The 24252-nt window shown below is 39.5% G+C and overlaps 2 protein-coding genes across 2 annotated transcripts in view; both read right to left on the bottom strand.

Moving 5' to 3' along the window:
- The window catches only part of LOC104168773 (N-acetylated-alpha-linked acidic dipeptidase 2-like), a 32150-nt gene extending 23099 nt beyond the window's left edge, over nucleotides 1–9051 (bottom strand). Inside the window, exons 1-6 of the mRNA XM_009709478.1 lie at nucleotides 8970–9051; nucleotides 7330–7441; nucleotides 4115–4301; nucleotides 2627–2728; nucleotides 1700–1825; nucleotides 853–1039 (exon numbers count right to left, since the gene is read on the bottom strand). Of these exons, the coding sequence (XP_009707780.1) occupies nucleotides 853–1039; nucleotides 1700–1825; nucleotides 2627–2728; nucleotides 4115–4301; nucleotides 7330–7441; nucleotides 8970–9051 (796 nt within the window). The remainder of the gene's footprint in view (nucleotides 1–852; nucleotides 1040–1699; nucleotides 1826–2626; nucleotides 2729–4114; nucleotides 4302–7329; nucleotides 7442–8969) is intronic.
- A 9537-nt stretch (nucleotides 9052–18588) lies between these two features.
- Nucleotides 18589–24252, bottom strand: part of LOC104168774 (glutamate carboxypeptidase 2-like) — a gene marked incomplete at its 5' end in the record, with an annotated part of 28698 nt that continues 23034 nt past the window's right edge. The window contains 5 exons of the mRNA XM_009709479.1: nucleotides 18589–18778; nucleotides 19812–19904; nucleotides 21706–21787; nucleotides 22987–23251; nucleotides 24060–24150. Of these exons, the coding sequence (XP_009707781.1) occupies nucleotides 18589–18778; nucleotides 19812–19904; nucleotides 21706–21787; nucleotides 22987–23251; nucleotides 24060–24150 (721 nt within the window). The remainder of the gene's footprint in view (nucleotides 18779–19811; nucleotides 19905–21705; nucleotides 21788–22986; nucleotides 23252–24059; nucleotides 24151–24252) is intronic.

The following is a 24252-nucleotide window of genomic DNA, read 5'->3' as shown; positions in this document are numbered from 1 at the left end:
AAAGCTGACTGTAGGATAACCAAGCTGGTGTGTGATGTGACGACAGCCTCTCTGCAGCCTGTTGGCAAGCTGAAGAAGATATCCACAGATGCAATTACCTATGTTGAAGACAGTCAATGTCTCTCTGAATCTAGTGGGCCAGGCACACACAATCTATCCTGTCTTTTCAGGATATTGTTGTCATATGCCCCCAACAATGGTCACACAAGCCAGTGAACTTTCCAGAAGCACCCTTGTATTCCCATCCCATCAGCAGACAGGACTGGTAGGCACCTTAGTTCAGAATGAGTTCAGGATGCCTACAAGGAGAAGACAAGCACGTGGTGCCAAGTTTCAAAAGACTCCAGGCTACTGTTATTTTCAGTACAGAAATTTTACTCCCTGTAAAGTGGATTTTAAACTGTTTTTCTGCTTGGAATTTAGGATTGGCAAGGAAACATACCTCCAAGCAAAGCTATTACTCCTCTTTGATGGTAGACTATAATCTAGTTTAAACTGGTCCTCTTGAGAAACATAGATATTTTAAAATGGCTATAAATTCTCAGCCATTTTCTGCCACTTCAGAGTCTTTAAACCTACACGTCCTGCTTTTCTAAGAGTTACAAGGCTGGGACCATACAAAGAGATTTTCCTCAAAACTTACTTTCCTTGCCTAACTCAAAAGCAACCACTTGAGATGAAATACAAGTAGAATTTAGTCTGCTTAGGAAAATTAACGACTGCTAAAAATAATTTTAAGTAGCTTTATTCTTTGCATCTATACTGAAAATAGATCCATTTCTATTGCCACAATAACTTTCAGCATCAGTTTATAAAGTACTTGATGGCCCAGGGTACAGATCTTTCACTCGCCTTTTGCAGGATAACCTGGTGTTAGAGGGTCCCCAGCTCCATTCAGGTTTAACACATTCCCACGCTGGGCTCCTCTGCCTGGAAGGTTCCAGCCATCTGGATAAGCATCTACTCCTGGGGCACAGTAGTCAGCAGGGTCTGAATAAAGTATGATCCCTTGGGCTCCTGCTAAGATGGCATTTTTAACCTGTGAAAGTATTTGCTTTTAAAAAAATGCCTTTTTTTTAAATGCAGTAATAAATCTGAATGTTGCAATTTACTTCCATGGGGACATAGCTTTAGAAGTTGTATATGTGGAAGAGTGAAAATGACCAAAGACTCAACAGAAGAACAAACCACAGCATGTTCAGTAGTTGTGTCACACCTTTAGTCATAGCTCAAGGCTATGAAATAAAGCACAGGACATAAAACTGAGGCACAAAACCTGACCACTATCTCCACTGTCCCACTATCACCAATTTTGTCAGAGTTGTTGTCTAAAGTCAGAAGAGTTAGTTGTTCAATCTCGGTGCATCTGACTCCCTGTCAAATACTTACTTCTTCAAAATACTGCAGTTCTATGGATGAAAAGTTTTTAAAGCCTTGGCTCTACAAACCACTCAGTTCCCTAAACTAATCTCTTGCAAGAACTATATCTAAGGAGTTTGCACTCATCTCAGTCTCCAGAGATGAACACATTCATCTGTTTTTATTGTTTTGGGAGTTATTCTTAGAATGCAGTCACAATGGATACATTGCAGGCTTTCTTCTCCTCATACGTTCCAACTTACAGCCCTCATTAACTCCCAATGGCTCTACCATGAGCAGTGTCTGACCCACAGAAGAAAAAAAAAAAAACAACTCTTACTTTGTTTCCTCTGAAGATCTTCCCATATCTGGCAATGACAATCTTTCCTGTACAGTTAATTCCTATTTCACGCTCCAGTTTAAAAAAATCTTCAGTACGGCCATAGTTCACGTATACTAGATCTGCCTGCACAGAAAAGAAAAGCAGTTTCACGGCAACTGGTCATTCGACAAACAAAATATGTTTTCAGAAATATACAGTTTTATTCACTATGTATGATATATTTAATTTTTTGTATTTCTACAAATGATACCCAATGCCCATAAAAACAATAGCAAAAGATACCCATAATAGTCTATAGGAAGGCTTGGCTCAAACTGCTGACCTTTCTATATTATCCTGCACTTAACAGCAGCCCTGTAAACTGAGGTTGGAAACTAAACCAACATACTTTGCTAAACTGATACACTTCTGTGGCTATGAAAAAATAGTGGTAGACATAGACACTCGCTCACTATCATATAATTTCATTCATTTCTGCAATACAATGTTGTCCCTGACTTGTTCCTCCATGACAAATTATCAGATTCAGTGAGGGACTTTTGTAGCCTTTGAAGACATTCACTTAATCTAAAATATCTTCCAAATTGATTTACATATTGGTATTTCTACTTAAGCAAGTCCTCTCCATATGATTGAGTAACGTGGAGTAATCTGAGATGTAGCCAACATTTTCGATAAAGATAAAAGCTTTTCACTTATATGTGACTCAGAGCTCCAGCAATTTGAGAAAGCTTTTTTTGTAACAGAAGACTTCTAACCTTCGCACAATATGTGGCCTAGCTGTCCTTAAGTGTTCTCTTATACTAATGGCTAATTAAAACTACTACAACAAACATTTTGAGAAGCTGGAGCAATCTATACCAGCAAGTGTTCTGCAAAATATGACTTCAGCTAATAATACTCATACATATTTATTTTTCTTACCTCTGGCACTCCTTGTGCTGAAAAAGCATTATATGGTGGTAGTATACCAGTAACATTTTCATACCCCTGTGGAGGTGGTTCAAACAGTGATGTATTGAAAATCTATCAACAAATAACAGAGGTCTTTGGTCAAACACTCTACCTTCAGGCACAAGTTTGTACCCTAAGCTTGGTTACTACAAATTATATGCTAGTTTCCATAAACTGTTAGCAAAAAATACAATTCTAACTAGCACGCATAAGTTCAAACAAAAAAACCAGCTAGGGATACATAGTTGAATTTTTATAACAGAATACAGATATGAATACAGAGAGATAGATCACTTTTCAGAAGATGCTCCTCAGTCACTGCCTGAACCTATGCAAAGAAGTAGCTGAAAATTGTCAAGAGATAGTGACAATAAAAAGACACCTAGTTCATCCATATCATCACAGGTACTTTTTGTGATTACTTCCACCTGTATTATTACTCCGTTCTTCACCTCTCTGCTAGTTATGCTCCAGTTAAAAGCGCTGCCTTTATCACTATGTATTGCAATACTCAAGTTGCTTCAAGGTTCATGTCCGCTTTTTGTCACCTTATGAGATTATAGATGAAAGACTGTTAGGGGCTTTCTGGAAAAATTTCTCCATTCTTTCACCTCTAAGCTCATGTCATCCCCAAGCACGTATTCCTTAGATTCTACCAGGGCTCTTCATCCCTACCTATGTGTTATGATGCTTCACTAGCAGTCCCATCTCCTCTCCTCACTCAGGCTCCTTGTCAGATTTTACATCTACTTCTTTATTCCCCTATGTGTACAAAACAGAGAAGGTGACTATAGACCAACTGCTCATTACTACTTAGGAGACACCCTAGGAAGCCAGCAGGATCAGGTTCAGAGACAATGAAAGGAGGTAGTATTTCATACAGAGGACAGTATCTGTGTCGTATTCCTTACCTCAGCATGTTGTGGAAGCAAAACTTGTAATGATGTTCAAGCAGAGATTGGATAGGTACTTAGAACAGAGATCTAATGAGGGTCACTAACTGGATAAATACTTGGAAAAGAAGTCTAATGAGGATTCTTAAAGAGACTAATTGCACCATCCTCAGAGAACCCCTGGGCTCAAAACAGCTAGACACTGGAAGAATTGCATGCCTTAAATAAATTTCTTTGTTCTTAAAGGCTGTTTATGGAAACAGGATACTGGCCTAGACGTACCCTTAATCTGAACCAATATGGCCATTCCTACACCTTATGGTCTATTGGAGTTAATCGCAGCTTCTCCACACATCCTCTGTCTACTGTATGAGGCACTGAGATTTCAGCCGCTCTGCTGTTCTGCTGCACAGTCTGGAAAACCATTTCTAAATATGAATTCCCTTTATGCCAGATTTTTTAATCATGTTATAAAGCACATGCTGGGATGAGTGGGTGGGAAAACAGAGAAAGACACTGTTTCTTTAAAGAAGTCTTACATAAATATAATCATTAAAAAGATCACCTCGTTCCCTTGATCATCAATTACTGAGATGTAGTTTGGCTGCATTTCATTTGGGTATGAAAGAAGTACATCATAATGAACGAGTTCTGCTGAATCCAGTCCAAATTCCTTCCACTGGCCTTGAATTTGTTTGGCAAGAAGAAGATTCTGTTCGGTTCCTGCGAGGTGAGGCAACTTGGTAAACGAGCTAGAATAAAACAGAAAATTGCTAGTAAGCAGCAAACACAGAGAGGCACAATAGTGAACTAGGATGGGTCTGTATAAAGCTTATCTTCAAGCCACATGCATGGAAAGTAAGGTCTTATCATTAAAGCCAGAGCTGTATAACATGTTTGTTTATCAGAGTCTGCATCAGGATAAGCACAAAATGCAGTCAGAACAGATGATCTTTCCTGAGGCCTTAAGATAAGTCAGCTGAACCTTTCTCTCTACGTAACAGAAATGGCCACATCTACACCAAGCAATGAAAATCATCATCAAAGACATTCAGCAAAATAATATGAACAGTATGCAAGGAACAGAAATAGATACAGAAAAGCTACACATTCAGAAAGGAGCCCTCCAAATAATTCTGGTGTCTTATGATGGGTTTGTACATTGTTGGCATAACATGTACTAATAAGTTTAACTTGAAAATCATTATGTCAAATTATCTGCACAGATTTGTTCTTTTTTTCTTAATCAAAAGCCTGAATAATAAGAGCCTTCTTAACAACATTTATACCCAGATCAGACATAACACATAATAGTGATAAATAGTCAGAAACAATATCCAGCCCTTCTGGGCTACTCTACACAAATCTATCCACAATTTGTTTGGCCCACTGAACAAATGAGTTACGGTGAATGCTGATCAGTCAGCTGGGTACTAAGCATCGGCTTCGAATTCCCAAGAGGCTACTTGTTAATGGTTGCCCCACAGATGTCAGATACCATTAATTAGTGGTACCAAATACCATGATTAGTACCACTTCAACCTGTCAGTTCAGACTATTTTCAACCCATGTAACAGCTTCTTCTTCAGTATCCGCTTCCTCAGCTTCCAAATGAGAATCTTGTGGGAGACAATCTCCAAAGCCTTGTTAAAGTCAAGGATGTTACAGCCCCTGCAACGTCTCCACTCATCCATGCAGCCAGTCATTTCCTTGCAGAAGGCGAACATGCTGATGATATAGTAAATAAATGCTGACTGTTCCTAACTATCTTTGTCTCCTTCATGTGTTTGGAAACAGATTCCAGAAGGATGTTTGGTCACCCCTCCGGAGACTGAAGTGAACCTGACCAGCCCACAGTCCCTCCAGGTTGTCCTTCTTGCCTTACTTAAAAATGGGCACATCAGTCTTTTTCAGCCACCAGGGACCTCTTTCAATCACCAGAACTTCTCATAGGCAGCAGCCTTGCAATCATAACATCCAGGTGGTTCATGTGAATCCCACCTGGCCCCCTGGGTTTGAATGCATCTAGATTTGCTAAGTAGACCACAGACTTCTACTCTCTGCTGTTGTCTTTGCCTCTCTTTAGACTGTGTGTGTATGCACCGAGGTCTGGAAGCAACCTTTGCCAAAGCTTGTTGCCTGTCTTCTTCTTGCACTTTAATTCTCTAGAGTATTTTAAGTACCTTTTTAATTCCTTAAGTACTCTAGTTTAAATACTACATATGCCATAAAGAAAAATATACTGAACAATACAGGATGCCTTTTTTCAGTTTTTTACTTCCAAACAGTTTCATCCTTTCTGGAGCTATGATTCAATGCTAAGGTCAAAGTATCTGCATTTTCTGAGATTCATAGTTTGTTTTCCCCACTTGATAAAAGCAAATTTAGTAGTCTGAAAAACTAAGAATATGGATCAAAATTCTCAAGCTCACATTTTTTTATGCTTTTAACAAACTTTTTGGATAGTCTATTAATATAATTTTTCTACAGTTCCTGCTTTTTATTTGAATTTAGGAAAAAAACCACAGTATGAAGCATTTGGCCCATCATCAAAGCAAGCAGACAAACCAGATCTCATTGATACCCTATGGCCAAGAAACTTTAGCATAACTGCAGGGTTATTTCATGTTGTTATCCATCTCTATGTTGCCTAGACTCTCACTCAAACATAATCCTCAGGAACTCTCCAATCTACTGAGAGCAACAAACACAAAATAAGATAAGGCTTATAAACTTAAAAAACTAATTGATGTTAGAAATGAAACCTTTTGGTTTTGGAACAAATGTACAGAAATCAAATTTGTCAATAATCCTTTGATGTTTATCATGCAGCTGCTGACTTACATGCTGAATATCAACATGGTACTAACCAGAAGTTATATTTGTTTACTTTATGTGTGAGTACACTTGTTCCTCTGTGGAAGACATAAATATGCAGAATAATGATTATTTTTTCATTTTCAGTGAAATACACAGCAAAACAAGAGGGTATTTCTATATCCTTAGCATTTTACATGTTTTGAAAGAACCACATGGGTGCACAAAAAAGTATATTTAATAACAATTACATCATGCAAGACTTAACCAACCATACGCACACACTATGCGTGGACAGGGCCCTTCATCTTCTGAAACAGAAGACAGGGTAGAATTAGACTTCAAGCACCCAATTAACAGCATGTTATCCAGTATGGCCACATTAAAGGAATTATCAGTTGTAACTATACATGCAACTCAGTGCCATGCAAACTTCGTAGCATTTTTGATGCTACATTTTTAAGACATTAATTTTCTACTTAAGACTAGATGCTCAAACTGAAAGTTTAAGGAGGCACTGGACAGACTATCAATCAAATGTAATTAATAGCAATCAGTGCATCCCAAATACAGTAAAATCATCTCAGTCTGAGACAAAGCAAAGTTATCCGATGTTAGAGCTTCAGACACTTATGAGGAAAAACCATACTAATACTGCATTAAATCAAGGCTATGGAAAATCATAATAAAAAAGCATGATAAGCACTGGCAGTAATGCCGCTTGAGGGAAGTACACTTAATACAACCACTCCAAAAAGGTAACTTCAAAAATGGGGAGGGGGGGGACAGAAGGGTTGTGAGTCTCTCCTTTCTCCTTCCCCCTGACATTCTGTGCAAACCAAATACATCCAAAGCATCTTAACAGCTCTGCTTTTCAGAGGCTGTTCCTTGGAGCTGATGTTATCACTTTCTGGCTTTTGTGATTGATAAAATTATCCAAAAAACAAGATATGCAGGGCTTACCGAAGGAATTGCTTGATGTTTTCTACTTTCATTTCTGTCACAAATTTCTGTCGCACATTTTGATAGACATCTGAAGAGTTGGGGTTTTTCTCGGTTGGTTTTGTAAACCATCCTGGAACACATTTGAAAAGCTTCCTGCTTAGCAAGAACATCAGTCCTCACATATTTGAGCCCATGTGCAACCTAACGTACTGAACAGTCACATTAAAACCACAAGGATGAACAGGGCTTAGAGCACCCTCTGTCAGTTTTTGCTGGCTCAAAACATAGAAATGAAGCAGAAAAGTAAAATATACTGAATTGCAAAATAAGTGAAATCTCTGGTAAGGAGAGTCCCCTTTTTAAGGCTCAATCATGTCTCATTAATTTTAAACTATAGTTTAAATTCTCAGTTAACTGTTTGCAGTGTGAGGATTGAACTCCCAATACTCATGATGAAATTCCCTTATTTAATTTATACATATATTTAAAAATACATGTATAAGCATATTTAAAGTAAAGGTCTAGGACTCAACAACCATCCTGCCAGCATTATAATAGTTACAGATTTGGGAAAGGTTGGGGTTAGTCTATTTAATAATTAAAGGAATAAAGTTAACTGTGACCCAAGACAGTTTTAAAAAGTTAAAGATTTTTCAGTAGCCATAAATCTGAAAGGAGACAGTATCAAAAGTCATATCAATTATATGGATTTTCTTTTTAAAAAAAAAACCAAATCCTTTTATTATTATAGCTAGAAAATCCCAAACTGGGAAAATTGTCATAATAAAGCCAAGGATACGTGCTCTCACATGCACAGTATATATGCCCTGTTAGACTTAAATGCAATTGTAGTAACACTCTGAACATAACAGTGATACTGGATCAGACCAAAGGTCCATCTTGCCCAGTATCCTCTTTTGGAGCATGGCTAAGGTGTTCAAGGAAATGTATAAGAATAGCACAAACACCAGAAATTTGCAGCTTAGAGGTCTTCTAAATCAAACTAATGTTTTTTATACTTAATGGCCCTCACGTATTTTTCTTTCATGCTTTACCCTTAGGTGTGTGCTACAATGCAAGCTTAAAAAGGACAGATGCAGACATGCAATTTTAGACTTAAGATCAAATGCTGCAAGTGACTGCAGAAAAGTACCTAATGTTCTAGTAAAGTTCACTGTACATGACGAAAAATTCAGCAACTCCACTCTTGGCTGTCAGTCAAAACTCCTCCTCCTCCTCCTCTACATTCTGCCCTTGATTTCTAAAATAGCAACTGAATAACAGCATTTAAATAGATCTTCAGTAATAATCAGAAAATACAAATGAAAAAATAATCCTGGAGGTTTTGCAATCACAGAAGTCTCAAACCCTTCTATTAATCTCTTCTCTTTGAACATGTGACTGCCCCTTATGGGAAGCTGTCAATTCATGAGGGCTCGTCTTGGGCTGAAGCATGCAGCCGTTATATTCCTCATTCCCTAAAGACCAAAACTGCTAGAAAGCACAATCTCTTAGAAAAACAGTGGGACAAGTATTTTAGAACGTCCTTAAAAAGCAGTAAAAGCTCCCTGGTAGGGAGTTAATCACAACAGGGGTTGCACATAAGTACCTGTAGAGAGCAAACCCTGTGGGCTGAGCCCCTGTGTCTCTGTACTTACCCGCAAGAAAGCCCAGTAAGAAACAGCCCAGCAGCCCGGGACACCCTAGGCATGTCCGGAGAGTGGCCTTGCTCCTGGCCATACGGGCACCGGTGGCCGGCAGCTTTGCAGGCTGCGAGGAGGGCAAGCAAGTAGCTGCCTTCCTCCTCCTCCTCCTCCTCCCCCCTCTCCTCCTCCTCTTCCCGCCCTCAGCCCCAAGGCTGCCCTTGGTTTCTGTGTTTCTCAGCTCTTCTGCTTAACCAGCCTTAATCCCTAGATGATGATATGATTTTCTGCAATCATATCAATTGCAATAAAACACTTCCATTTCTTAGTCTCAGCCTACAAGACAGCTTGTCGGTAGCTCCAAGTGTATCTCTGTGACAAATATGCATCTAGACTGTGCACCAAGTAATGTATTTATTAATTATCAGGACTTTCTGTTTTTGAAAGTTCCTGGTTTAGGCTTAATCATAATCAGTATTTGTTCCAGTGGAAGTGGCCAAGAGATGAAACGGAGGAAGGGAAAACTTGTTTTCTCTTTACCAAGGTTGTACTGAATTGCTCCCCTTTGTAATCCATGGTTAACATTAATCCTTGGCAAGTGATGAATACTTAGAGTAGCTCAGAATACAATTTAGATTAGCCAACGGGGACACTTCCAGACATCATCCAATTTGCAACTGGGAAAAGTTGCAAAATTATTTCCTATATTCTCTAGCTTTTTACATTTTGGATTACAAGATTCTTAGGATCAAGTTTTCCTAGTCTAATTCAGCCAAACCCATCAGTATCTCATGGGAAAGGACACAATGTCAGTCCAGGGAATAGTCAAGATATTTTCATAGAATCAATCATAAAATTTTGTACAAATTTACCCTGGCCCGGCACATCACTCCCTGCTGGTGAGTTCCTGCAAAGCTATGTGGAAGCCAAGGCTGATCTTTCTGGAACTGACGACCTGCCCATTCGAGAGCAGTTATCTGGCTGAAGACAGGAAAGCTTTTCTGGGAGTCTGGACATGCTCTGAGTTCTTACCACTCACTCCCAAGAGTCCAAAGCAGACACATTTTGTGAAAGAAAGGGCAGTGCTTCAAATATCAAAACTTTCTTAAATACACTAGGTTGAGCTGAAAATATTCAGAAACGGCTGAAAAGATCGGTTAATGTTCTAACTACTTCATTAAGGCTTTTCAGAGATTAGAGAAGAATTACACCACTTAGGAATTCTGCACCAGTCACAGTCACCGTCTTAAGCATACGGCTGAATGTCTTTGTTCAAATGATAAGCACGTCCAGTTTTGTGATCTTTTTTCTGTCATTTCCCAACTGCTCATAAGCTATCACAAATGCTGAACAGCAAAGACTTTTCACACCAACATCTCACTTGACATATACAAACCAGATGGAATTCCACCTACAGAACTTAGAAAGAATGAGCATATTGATGTATTATTAGCATTTATATAGCACCACAGGTGTAGGACTGGCACATAATAGACAGTAAAATGACAAGGGCTTTTGGAGATTACTATCTAAATTAGACCTCACATGATAATAACATCAGTGGAGGAAGAACATAAGAATAGCAACAGTGAGAAAGTATGAAATGTATTTATTTCTATGCCTATCTCTTTTTAAAGTGATATGGGCATCAGCAACGCTGAGGCTGAACAACATCTGCAACCAAACGGCTTCTACCACTTAAAATATAGTCCTATTACTATTAGTTACTAGTTGTGGCATGTTCTTACATTCCATGGATTGGCCACGGGTGGAGTATATTATGCTCCATTTAAATGCAAGTATAACATACAGTATAAATCTATACTTGAATCACTCCCCCTCCACAACAGGATAGGGGCAGGAAATAAGATGAAAAAGCTCTTGGGTTGAGATAAAGACAGGGACATCACTTGTCAATTGCCATCACAGGCAAAACAGACTTGACTTAGGGAAAAATAATTTATTACAAATTAAAATAGACTTGGGTAATGAGAAACAAAGACAAAAATTAAAACAACATCTTTTCCCACACTGCACACAATTTTTCCAGCTTAACTTTACTTCTCAACTCCTGAGTCCTGTATGCCATAGAGTTGCCATGTACAACACAGGAGACCTCTTGGGATCAGGCCAGACACCCTAGAATATCTAAAGTGCACTATACACTTTAACTGCTTGAAGAATTCTGTACGCAGAGCGTTCAGCTCCTAACAGAATACCCCTGCTCCTGCATGGGCTCTCCATAGGCTGCAGTTCATTCAGGAAATACCCAGCTGCTCCGGTGTGGGGTCCTCCAGGCTGCAGTGTGGGTATCTGCTCCACTGCTGCAGGGTGGCTGCAGGGCAACACCTGCTCCGGCACCTGGAGCACCTCCTCACCCTCTCACCTCAGTGCTCACACTGCCGTTTCTCACTTTTTTAATATTTAATTTGCTCCTCTGCTCCCTCAGCATATCTGCCCTTTCTTAAACGTATTTTCAAGAGGCACCACCAACCAAGAGGCTGATGAGCTCAGCTGTGGCTGTGGTGGGTCTGTCATGGAGCTGGTTGGAACCGGGCAGCCCCAGACTCTCCAGCCTCTTCAGGGCAAAACCACACCAGCTGCAAGTTTCTCTCTCACCTCCTCTCTGATTAACATTGCTGCTTTGCTGTGTGGTCTTCTATATCCTCTACCCTAGATGCCCAAGAAAGAGGAGAGAAAGTATCCAGATGAAAGCTCTGCTATAACTTGTGCCTCCACTCGACCAGATAAAAAAGCTAAAAATCTATAGGAGTGGCAAGAGGAAAGGGATGTGCTGTGAGGTGGGAAAGGTGAGTTGCTGTGGGATCAGGTAAGTCCATAAAGGGATCCTGGGCATGGGCTGACTGAGGAATGACTTTACTGTTATGTTGTGGCCTGACTACTAAAAGAGCTGGAGATGTCATCTTCCTGTGGCCAGGTGAAACTGCAGTACAGGAGGCAAAAGCAGCTTGCAGGGTGCGCTTAGGAGAGTGAGATCTGTATAATAAAGTGGCTAAGCAGGGATTAAAAGGAGCAGGCAGAAATCCCGCTATCTGTCTTGCAGACCTAGTCTTAATTTTGTGCTTTTGGATCCTGTCTTATACTGATGACAATGACTACATTTTTTACAGTTCGGAGCTGGTAATATTGAGTGGGTGGAAAAGAACAGAGATCCTGGGTGCCCTGGACTGGTCCATGTATTGGTGGAAATGTTTGAGCAGTTTCCTTGTCTTTCCTTGGCTGCCTGATGGCACAGACACACCAGACCAAGAGTGGGAGTTTGATATAAATGGGAGGGAAGTTTGTTACTCAGAAAAGCCCTCGAGTTACAACATTTCCCTCAGAGGGTGAAGACCCCTATAGCAAAATCCTTATTCTGAGTAGGTTGAGGTGCTCTAGTTATTGGCTAATCTGGGTTGATCTTCCATCTCCTAAACTCCTTCAGGGCTTGTAAAAAGAAAGTAAGTGACCCTCATCATAAACCAATTCTGCAAACTTATCCTGTCATATTCAAGTCCATGCTCTTCATCAGGCATAGAAAAGTAATGAACTTCATGTAGGTATTGCTTGAATAGATTACCAAACAACTGTGCCATCAAGTGTTTTTAAGGCAGTTGGTCTCTTTCACACAAATTGTTGTAGTTTTACTCCAGTGCTGAAAAAAAGCCACATTCTGAAACTTCCCATTTTCCTAAATCGGAAATTTTGGGTTCTTTGCAGCTGTAAATTCTTGAAACATTTATTCTTCTCTCCCAGCTGAATAAGGGATTTTTACTGCTTCTTCCATGGCCCTGTTGGAGCAGGCCTAGAGGAGGGCCATATGGATGCTCAGAGGGCTGGAGCACCTCTCCTATGAGGAAAGGCTGAGAGAGTTGGGGTTGTTCAGCCTGGAAGAAGAGAAGACTCCAGGGAGACTTTATTGTGGCCTTTCAGTACTTAAAGGGTGCTTATAAGAAAGATGGGGACAAATGTTTTAGCAGGGCCTGTTGCAACAGGACAAGGGGTAATAGTTTTAAACTACAAAAGGTCAGACTAGATAGAAGGAAGAAATTTTTTATGCTGAGGGTGGTAAAACACTGGAACAAGTTGCCCAGAGAGGTGGTAGATGCCCCATCCCTGGAAACATCTAGGTCAGGTTGGATGGGCTCTGAGCAACTTGATCAAGTTGAAGATGTCCCTGCTTATTACAGGGGGGTTGGACTGGATGGTCTTTAAAAGTCCCTTCCAACCCAAATCATTCTATTCTATCCTGTGACTTGGTATGCTGCAGAGGCCAGGGTAAGGAGTGACATTACTACAGAAGAATGTCCCTCTTGGATCATATCTATTTTAGACATAGATACTTGAAAATGCTTGCTGATACGTTGCAAAAGTATCCTTGAGCCATTTCATCCACACACCTCCTGGGAAGACGAGAAAAACAGCAGGCTAAATAAATACCATTCACCCAGGCAAAACAGAAGTTTTGGCTTGATAACAGGGTTTATACATGCTGCTGGCTTCCCTTTTGGAAGGGGGAACAGGGTGCAGCAATCCAGATGCTTCTTAAAGAACACAGGGAGACAGTAGAGAGCAGCTAGAACTAAGTTTTGCAAAAGAAGGGAAGGGGGATAAAGCTACCTCCTCCTATACCAGCTTCCATTTTCCTCAGTGCCTAGGCCAGAAGAGGGGGTTCTCTTTAGCATTATTTTGCTGCTCCTTTCTTGTCTCCCTCTTTTTGTTTCTGTACCTCCTTTACTTTCTCCCCTTTGCTGGTACTACCAGTTCCAAGATAGGCAGCATAAGGAATGCAGTGTCTATCCTGCATGTTCACTGTTTCCCAAGTGTTGGGACATGGCCTAAATAACCCACTATACACATTACTAAATCATAAAGCCAAAGGTGTAGTATCATGTCTTAGAAATAAATGCTCCTCAGAATAACTGCAGCCAGAGAAGAATGAGCCTGCCATGGTGAGATCTGAAGTACAGCATGCCTGGAATGCAAAGTCACAACTGTGAGGATGTGGAAGAAGCTGCTCCAAACCTCATCTCACTCTTAAATGTTACTGAGCATCTCACTTAGCAGCCAAAGAGAGAGCTCAGAACTGTTAAGATGATCAGTATCCCATATCCCATTAGACTCATTTCTCTTTTAGTTCCTGACCAAATCAAAACCACCTCTATCAGCCACCCTATTCTTTTATACGAGGCTTTTCCTGTTAGAACTAAGGTATTCTCAGTGCAAGATACTGCCAAGACTGCTTCTCTGAGAATAGCTGGGTATTTTATTCAATGCTGAAAATACCAACCTTAGCCTAAGTTTAATCCAAGTTAAGACTTGAGGCTGATAGGAGATAAAACCGGTCCTAAGTAGTCACAAAAATTATGCAAGACAAGAAATGTGAAGAGATTACTAGGACAAGAGATTTCTTTTCTCAGACCAGGTGACAAAACTGAAAAAAGGTTCAAAACACAGACAAACTCCTGAACACACAGTACTTCTTCAAATTAATACCACTTTTAAAACTAACAAGAAAACTATCAGTTACTGCTTAGGCCTCTTATTGAGGTCAGGAGTGGTGAGAATTGCACATGTTGAGAGTGAAAACAAGAGTGAGGTTCAGCTGAAGATAGCAGAACTTGTAGATAGTTACGTATAGTCTTAGTTAAAAAAAAAATCCCTAGTAAAGTAGAAAAGCTCCAAAAATGGCAAAGATACACATGCCAAATGCAAAAATAGTTTGCATTTGTTTGTTGAACGCGTAATTATGTTATGCAGACAATTAGCAAAACCAGCAACAGTACATAAAAATACATAATACATAGAACGAATGCCAGGGCTTGTAAATTGTAGGTTGTATCTGCTCAGCAGCTGGGCTCCAAAGGTTAGTATCTGCAGCAAGAAAGATATGCTACTGTTGTGCTGCTTGATCTACTGTTGACTAAAAGTTGAACTTGTGGCTTGACAGATCAAAGGGCCCTGGTCTGTGGGAAAGGCAGCTCTTGCAGGAGAAATGGCAACAGGGAAATGCTCAACTGCAATTTCAAATCAGTAGTTTCCTTCTGACTCTGCCAGTTGCACTGTCTCCCAGAACTCTCTCACGGCCTCTGCAGTCTATCTGACTACCAGATTAAAAGGGTAGTAGATTTCAGTGCTTTGAGTTGGAGTCTCTGTTGCCTTGAACTTCAGGAGTCCATTATCAGATTCCAGCTAAAATAAAGTTTACATTGCTGGCAGCTGACAAGTTCAGCTTGCAAACTTTGACCCTTTCTTCTACAAGAGGAATGTACCCAGTGAGGCAGAGAGAGTAGAGGACTGTGCATTGAACATAAACCAAATTATAGCTTCCAGCTTGCACAAGAAGTTTCTCAAGAAGAGAGAGCCAGCCTCTTCAGTGGTGTGTGACAGGAGGATGAAAAACAAGAGTCATAAACTGAAACAAGAAGAGGTTTCTGTCTGGATATAAGGACAAGCTTTTCCATCATGGGGGCAGTGAAGCACCGCAATATGTTGCGGAGAGGTTATGCAGTCCCCATCCTTGGAGATTTTAAAGACTGGACTCGATAAAACTCTGCAGTCTGGCTGGACCTTGGAGCTCACCCTGCTTTGAGCAGGAGTTTGGACTAGAGACCTCCTGAGTTCTCTTCCAACCCCATGATTCTATGATTGTGATATTCTTCCATTCCTTACAATCCCCTGCCCTGGGGAGCTACTGTCCATCAACTGAAAGAATACAATTTACTCTGACTCCAGCTGTGAAAGTTGGCTGCTCTGCTCCACTATGGTATTGTCTGTAGTCCAGCAGCACATTTCAAACTGCTCATACAAGCAGAGATGAGCACAGGCCCCATTTCAAAGATCCTGACTACCTGTGATTGCTCTGTTTCAGCTAAACCAAGAAGTTGAAGGAAGATCTGTGTTGACAGCATTTTAATTTAGAAATTATCCTGCCAGGTCAACAGATTTTCCAGCCAAAGTAACACCGACATTGCTGGTTTCATGAGAGCAAGCATTCATTTTAACACATGTATAGTTTCTACCTTTTCCACACATGGGTATGCTTTCATTTCATTTGATACAGACTCTTAGTGCATAGGATGGTCCTCATATGGAGTTCTCTGGAATATTTTGACAGCATTCAATTTGTGATCATATGATAGGAAGTACTTTCTTCAAAATATATCGTTCGTTTTTCATTTTGCCTCCAGATTCTTTAATGTAATTGCTCAGATTAGAAAGGATGCTATCATCAATGCCACAATGCCAGCGAGGTTCTTCCCTCTGCTTACTAAATACTTTTAAAGCTCTCATCTTGGAATTAAGGCCTCTGCTGCTGCATATAAATCAATGACTCTGTGAGTCTGCAGTAACTCTAGAAGCCAAATGAGTGTTTGCAAGGAGCTGTCTGGAATTAGGATCTTAGTTCTTCCACATAATAATTACAGCATATTTAGAAAATAAAAGAACTGAAAGTTGATTATAGTAAACAACTTGGCCAATGGCCATCTCTAGCTGAAAACACCTGCAGTTACATGAACAACTGGCTCATGTAACATGATCAATAAACTGTAAATTCAACATACTTAGTTGATTTTGTTTTTTTTTTCCTGTTAACAACTGCATTATTTTTTTTAATTAATGCAACAATCTTTGCTGGTCGATTACTATGGAATAATATCAAAGCTTGAGAGCCAAAACAGCTAATCTGGCCAACAGCACTTGGCAGTGTTAAAAGTGAATTTCAACTCACTGTAGAAGTCTAGAAAAAAAAAAAAAAAGACTTTTTATGTTGTTTGAAGTTCTACTTTGCTGAAAGAGAATTAACACACAAACCTTATCTTCACTTCTTGTGTAGGAAAGGATTTCACACTCAGGGCTTGAGTTAGCTAATAGCTATGCCCCTGAGATACCCTGGCAGATCTAACAAAGAATATAGATGCTTAAAAAGTAACTATTCCTGCCTCTGGCTTCTCACTGTCTGCGTTTCCTTAGTAGACTGCTTCATAGTGCACATCTCCTTGCTCAGGTGGCTGGTTCAGACAGTTTTTTGAGCTTAAGAATCAATGGACTGGAAATGTTTCTCAGTGCAGCTACAAAGTGTGCAAGAACATATTAACAGACATTGGTTTTAACACATATTACTTACGTATTTAACCATTGTTCCCCACTTGTCTGGTAGGAACTAGGTGTCTTCATTTGCTGGCATATGTCAGTTGGCCTCATTTTGTTCATAAATGTGAAATGTGACACTTGCTTCTTTGTATCATCCTAGTAAATAGTCATGTGAAATGACACTTCTCAGTGCATACACAACTATTCTTTCATTTCTTGCTTTTTGTTTAGACTCATAATCCTAGTGATACATACAGGAAATGAACAGCTGCATATGCATCCATGCATATATTTTGACATATGGCTTGGACAGCTGACTACAAATCATGCAGCTTCAGTAATTAGCTACATAGGCATCGCCCTTTGCTGTCCAGTAATGACACCAGCCACTTCTTCCTGGAATAGTCTTTGAGAAACTGAAAGCTGCAGTGGCTATATCTAGACTGCATAGAAGACTGACAATAAGAAATGATTTAGGGAGAAGAATGTTCTTATCAGAATTTCCATAGAAGTTCTTGAAGATGAAAAAGCATCTTTATTTTAAATTTAAAAACTGATTTAGAACTTCAGAATGGGCCATAATATGTCTAAATGCTAGATGCTGCCTTGTCTAACTTAGAGCCTGCAGAACTAGACATCTGTACTTCCTTCCTCACGTAAATGAAGGAGTTTGAGGTATGCACTCACAAGCACAGACAGCTTACCATGCAATACCTATCATGCTTACCACCGTCTGTCTTTCCCTCCCTCAGCAAGTCCCAGATACAGACACAAAGATGTCTTTGCAGCTCTTGAAGAAGCTGTTAAACAAGCACAAGTTGCAGCCCAGTATACTGAGGAAAAACAGAATGATTACTGGTTTGTCATAACAAATTTGTTGTGGTGGTTTTCTGTAGTGGGGCCAGGAACACCCAAGAAGGCTTCTTGCTTAATTTTATTTGCAAACAGCTGCAAGATTCGGCATGTGAAGAGAACGTCATGGACGAGTATTCTGGGTTGGCTGCCCAAAACTTGTTATGATCATTATACATCCTGCACACGGTATGTGACAGTTTTCCCATCTTCATACATGAATCTTTGTGTAAAAGGAGAGCTGAAAGGCCTCTCTTGGAGTGTAATTACGCAACTCCAAGGTAAATAATAAGAAGTCAAAAACAAAATTAGAAACTGATAGAAACATGAAATATCTTCTGGTTTCCTGATGCACTGTGAAGACTGCTATAATAATCAAGCTAGCAAAGTTCAAAGCTCTGAAAATAAATCCAGTGGTGAGCAATTCTTGAAATATGAAGCTGAGAGAAAACATGAAACTTTTTCCCCTCTCACTTCAGAAGATATCTAAAGCCTGAGCTCTCCGAATGGAGTACATTACCTTGTTAATATTGCTAAATGCATTCCACTTGGGTATGTTATTTGCAAAGAACAAGACTTTTTGGGTTTTATGTTCTTTGTAATAATCCTCCTATTTTTAAATGCTCTGTTTTTAAGGCTTCTGCAAACTGTCATACGTAGTCTTCATTGATGATTATGTTGTTGATATTTATGCTACTTCTTTCAGTGTTTCTGCTGCTGCCTGTACAGTGAAGGCTGCAATGGAAATCTGCCTCTTAACTTCTTCCCAGGCTTCAGGTTGATCAGCTTTGTTTTTAATGTCAAATATGGCATCATAGATCCCTGGGAATGATTCTCCTGCATACTTGTTATGGCTGCTTGGAGCAAAGATAACATGTCTGTAGGGAAGTTGAGGGAAAAAATAACAATATTCTGCATTAGGAAAATAAAACATATTTTCTGGATAAAACTACCCTGTTTCTATATCATCTGTTAAATTCTTGACACTGAAGATGTAAATAAATAAGATTATTGCAGCAATACTACCTAATATCTATGAAGCAAGAAAATAACAAGCTATATTATTCCATGTGAATTCCAGAACTTTATAGCTAAGAAGACTTGAGATAAAGTTGACTAAAGTATTTTCCTTTCCCTCATTTTAGATGAAATGCAAAGACAGAAAAAAGCCAGCCTCTTTTCTCACAGATATACACAGTCCTCCACAGATACAGGCATGCTTTGAGGTAGGAAAGCTGATGTTTTAACAAGAGACTCTTCTCAACAGTTTTTTAATCACAAGCTATAAGAGATACAAGGACTGTAGATCTTAAGTTCTCCTTCTACAGTTACTTTTTAGTGGAACTTTTTAGTGGAAAGATTACTGTTCTGAATTACGCAGACTGGTAGAAGAAGCAAAAAGCTAGACTTGACTATTCGGCCTCTCAAACAAGATTTACTTCCTGAACTGGATGAGAGGACTACTGAATTCACTTCACTGTTGAAGTACTGTACTCTACACTGTATTTGCTAGCGTAACTGTTCTGCTATAATCGATCAAGTTGTGGATACTTCAATTATACCCTATTTCAGTTTGAAATAATAGTAACTTCCTAAAGATCCTTTACCACTGAAATTACTTGAACTGAGTCCAGGGCCAAACTTTTAGATCTGTTTAGAAGCCCAATGCACACAATGGAAAAGGGTTTACTGATCTGAATTGGCTTCCAACAAGACTTTTCCTCATTCTGTATAGTTTATCTCACTGAATTTTTTCCTAATGTGGTTTCCCTTTTCAATATTATTTGTCCTTTTTAATCTACTTTCACCACACTGAACAAAGTCATTACAGTTCCATTTAGAGACCTGTAAAACTTACAGGAATTCTTATAGGGTACTGCAGGCAGAAAGTGAAAAATAAGCCTTTCTTACCTGTAGAATGGCCTGCCAGGTAATCCAAGAGGATCGATGAAAGCCCTTTCTAGAAACATGAGCTGGTCATTTAGTGATCTAACAGCAAGTAGGCTAAAAAGAAAACAGGAATATGTTAGCTAAAGAGTGTTTGGCTCACTCTCATCCCATGCCCCAATGTACACAGCCCTGGATTTATGAAGGACAGTAGATCCAAGATGTTGAACTTAAAGTGTAGCCCACAAGTCAGTTAACTTGCACAACAGAATGATGCTGATCTGTGCTGTTAGACAGTCTGGTTCATAACCTGGAAGTCTCTTAAAGCTGTTTTTAAAGGTCAAGGAATAGTGTCAAAGACGACAGAGACTTTCAGGTGTTTTCCCTCATGTTGCATCTTATTCCTTTATCTTCTTTTCATTAGGATGCTTAGGCAGACCATCCTCTTCTTTTGTACAACAGTTTTCTAAAGACCTTGTTTTCCACAAAGCTAGCCAGTCACAAATTACTTCAATAACATCATATTTATTTTTATGTAAAACCACAACATCTGAGAAACAGGAACCTTGTGATGTTAGAATCATCTTCTAGTCATCCAAGAATTGTGGTTTTCTGATGGCAGACTGTAAATTCCCTAGAGCAGAGACCATCTGTGTCTGTGTGCTTTGAATAGCTCTGAGCATATTCCTGATGCTTAACAAATAAAAGAACTGTGTAGAAGATTATACTGAATATATGTGGGTTTGGTAGTTTACATCCAAAGTAACTTATTGTAGAGCTTCAAAGGCATTCACTAATAAAAAAGTGGTAAAATTTATGTCACAGTAAGCCTGGAGTAACTCTACTACTATCAATGAAATTGTTTCAAGTTTACATTGATGTAAACTTTCAAGGTCAGGTTGGATAAGGGTGTCAGCAACCTAGTCTAGTGGAAGGTGTCCCTGCTCATGGCAGGGGGGTTGGAACTGGATGATCTTTAAGGTCCCTTCCAACCAAACCAGTCTATGACTCTATGATTCTAAATGGAAACCAAAACTGGTTGGTGCAATTAAAGCTTAGATTTAGGTCATCCATCAATGAAACCATTTTGAAAAAGTCACATACATGTCATACGTCATAAATGTAATATTTTACATAAGAAATTATTGTTAACTCATATATCTTGAAAGTTGCTGTCATTAAAGAGACGGCTTTTATTCTCACTTAGTCTTCCATAAGTGTAAGCATATGGCTAAATTAGATTCTTCCCAAGAAATGTAACATACATATATGTATATACAAAAGGAAGTTTGGTTTGTCATTCTGGGCATGGCCTACAAAGAATAAATTAAGTCAAGCGCAAGTTAAACCTTTTGGCATAGGTGGTACATAAAATTGTTTGAAATCTCATCAAAAAGCTTGCCACAGCTATTTTTCTTTTTTCATTAAGTGGTACCAGTATCTTGAAAACCAGAGTGCAGGCAAACGCAGACCACAAGTCAACATTTGTTCTTTAATGATAACCCAGTGACAAAATCTTAGGACATGTCTCTACTTAGAGGGAGTTACACACGTGAACTGGTTCTGCTTATGCTAACCGGTATTCTAGTCACATCCATGTATCATCCTGGCACTGCTCCTCAAATAAAATCTGTCAAGAATTGACACTAATTAGTTTGGACATGAAGCCAACATGGCTAGATTCCCAGGCTCTGCAGTGTCTCTGATGTCCACTAATTCAAGATTTCTATACTTTGTTTCCTAGAGTAACCAGATCCTTAAAGACAAGAGTCCATAAGGACTTACAACGAAACAAATGACTGACAGTCATTTGTCACCAAGGTTATTCAGGGGACTAAATTCAAGTGAAGACTATGCTCTTTGAGCCCAGAGGATCACATGGAATATTTGACTGGAAGAAAGAAAGAGTTAAACTTACTTAGCGATATCTATTTGTTGCAGTCTCTCGTGAAAGCTAGCAGTAACTTCTGTAAAATTCTTCACAGCTGAAAAGAGCGCATCTGGAGGGAGCAGGAAGGAAGCATTTAACTTCATATTCTAAAGGAATAATTTAACAAATCAAATTCTTCAAATTAAAGCTTTATCTTCACTGCGCTCATGACCTGTCAATTCTCACTGAATGAAAATCAGATGACCCCATACTTCTACATTAAAAACTATGTAATTCTGTGTGAAAACTTGCCTTGGAGACAACAGAAATCAGTTTTTCTGTGAATATTGTCTATTATTTGCTACTTGAAGAATGTACAGAAACGCAAAACACTAGAGCATGGATTGCCAGAACCAGACTGTGCAAGTTGGTCCAGGATTTTACAAATCCCAACAACCTGTGTTTTACTGGTATGTCCCTCCACGCATACAGAGTTTTGAGAAAGACTGAGAGGACGTGTGTGTATGTGTATGTGCACGCACACATATATCTGATATTTGTGCAGCTAAGTCCTAAACTGAATACTATATAATGTTGCCAATAAAATAAAGGCTTCTCAGGCAGGAGGCATATTGTGAATCCCTATAACATGAAATAAAATTTCACACACCAGCACACGATCCCTATTGTGGCATAGAGGTGAACCATTCCTGCCTGACTGAGCTCTGAGGCAAACTTCTAATGGGGCTTGCACTTGCCATCATGTGCCCATAAACTGAAACAAGAGAAGTTCTGACTGGATATAAGGAGAATCTTTTTACCCTGAGGACAGTCAAGCACTGTTGTCCAGAGACGTTCTGTAGTCTCTGTCCTTGGAGGTTTTCAAGAGCAGACAGGATAAAGCTCTGAGTAACCTGGTCTAACCTCAGAGCTGACCCTGCCTTGGGCAGGTTGACCCAGAGACCTTCTGAGGTTCCTGAATTATCCTATGATCACTGTTGGACAGAGAATTATCCAACACCATAGGCTGCAAAGCAGTGTGATTTTTTTTAGAGACCAAGACAAAGATATCTTGTTGCCAACACTGGTGAACCATGCACAGGTCAAACAACATGTGACTGTGTTAGCTCTACTTGGCAGTGGCATAGTCTCTACACATGCATACTAGCGACAAAATATTCAAAATTCAAATTATTGGTGGGTGCAGCTCTTGTTTTATTTACTGTTCATACAACAGAAGGTAAATATCAGGTCATGACTAAAACATACATTAAGATAAGGCACTGCTAGCATTAACAGAGGAGGAGTGTGATGAAAGACTGTACGTACCAAAAGATACATTGTATGTTGCCAATTCCTCTTCATGATTCCTTGACAAATTATAGATGATGTGAGCATAATTGCTCACAGCTGATGCATAATCCCTACAGTCAAAAGGAAGCACAACGGAGTTGGACAATTCAAACACCAGCCCTCCCCGTACCTGAGCTACTGTCAGATGATTCTTGAAAGTAGGATCATAAAACCTCTCCACAATTTCATAGGTTTCATAGACACTGTGGTAAACTGGATAGCTGCTATATTTTTCTACATTCTGAAACAAACAAACAAACCCAAAGAAAACCATTATTCAGCTGTGGATACTTCAGCTTTGCTTGAAAACCTTTGCTGTGGGATTCAAGGCACCGTAAAGTTAAGTGTTCAGGTCACACTAGTCCTATGTAGCCACTACAGACAGTTGAATGAGAAGAACTGCTCAGTGGTGGTTCTCTTAGACATCAACCTATGATGAGATGAACAGTCATTTGGAGATATTTCTCTCCACTGATCATGTACAGAGCCTAAAAGAAGGTAGCTAAGAACAGACACATAACTTCTAGTTGGCTAAATTAAGGTGAGATTGCCCTTTCTCTCTTTGCTTGGATCTCAACAGTCATTTCTGTTTGTGTCTTTGGATATGCCTTTTCAGAGGAAAAGACCACACTGAATAGGTTCTTCTTGAACATTTCTCAATTAGTCTCATCTCACAGTATGCTCCAGAGTCAAACCCGTATTTTCTATAAAACATGAACCATTTTGAATTCAAAGCTTCATAAGTTACTACAAATCATTCAAAAGTCATCATAAGCCACTCATTAGCCTTCAGCAACCATAGGTAATTTCGAGCACATCCATTTACCCTGAGCAAAGGTCCTTTTGTCTGACAGACACCAAGTTGACCATTCCTATTCCTTAAATATTTGTGTTGCAGTGACACACAGAGTTCTAATAATGAACTGGGACTCCACTTTGACACACTAAACTGAACTACTCCAAAAAGCTGGCAGTCTAAATGGCTCAATTACAGGTGATATTATTCAGGCAGGTACAGGGGAGACAAAATTACAAAGACACAGACTTACCCAATTTTTACTGTAACGAGCTCTGCCTGAAGCGATGCCAAGACGTTGAAAAAAGACTTCAAAGTCATTGCCAGAACCCAGTTTATTTATTCTTTTAACAAGAAAGAGGAAAATGCCTTGAGCGACAATACTTAAAGTATAATTTTAGTTTGCTTCCAAGTACTGTGGCAATTACTTATTCTGCAGTCGCAGT

Source organism: Cariama cristata, unplaced genomic scaffold (assembly GCF_000690535.1).
Source record: "Cariama cristata isolate BGI_N322 unplaced genomic scaffold, ASM69053v1 scaffold16391, whole genome shotgun sequence".
NCBI lineage: Eukaryota > Metazoa > Chordata > Aves > Cariamiformes > Cariamidae > Cariama > Cariama cristata.
Note: the sequence above shows the minus strand (reverse complement) of the source record. Positions and strands in the feature narration are given on the sequence as shown.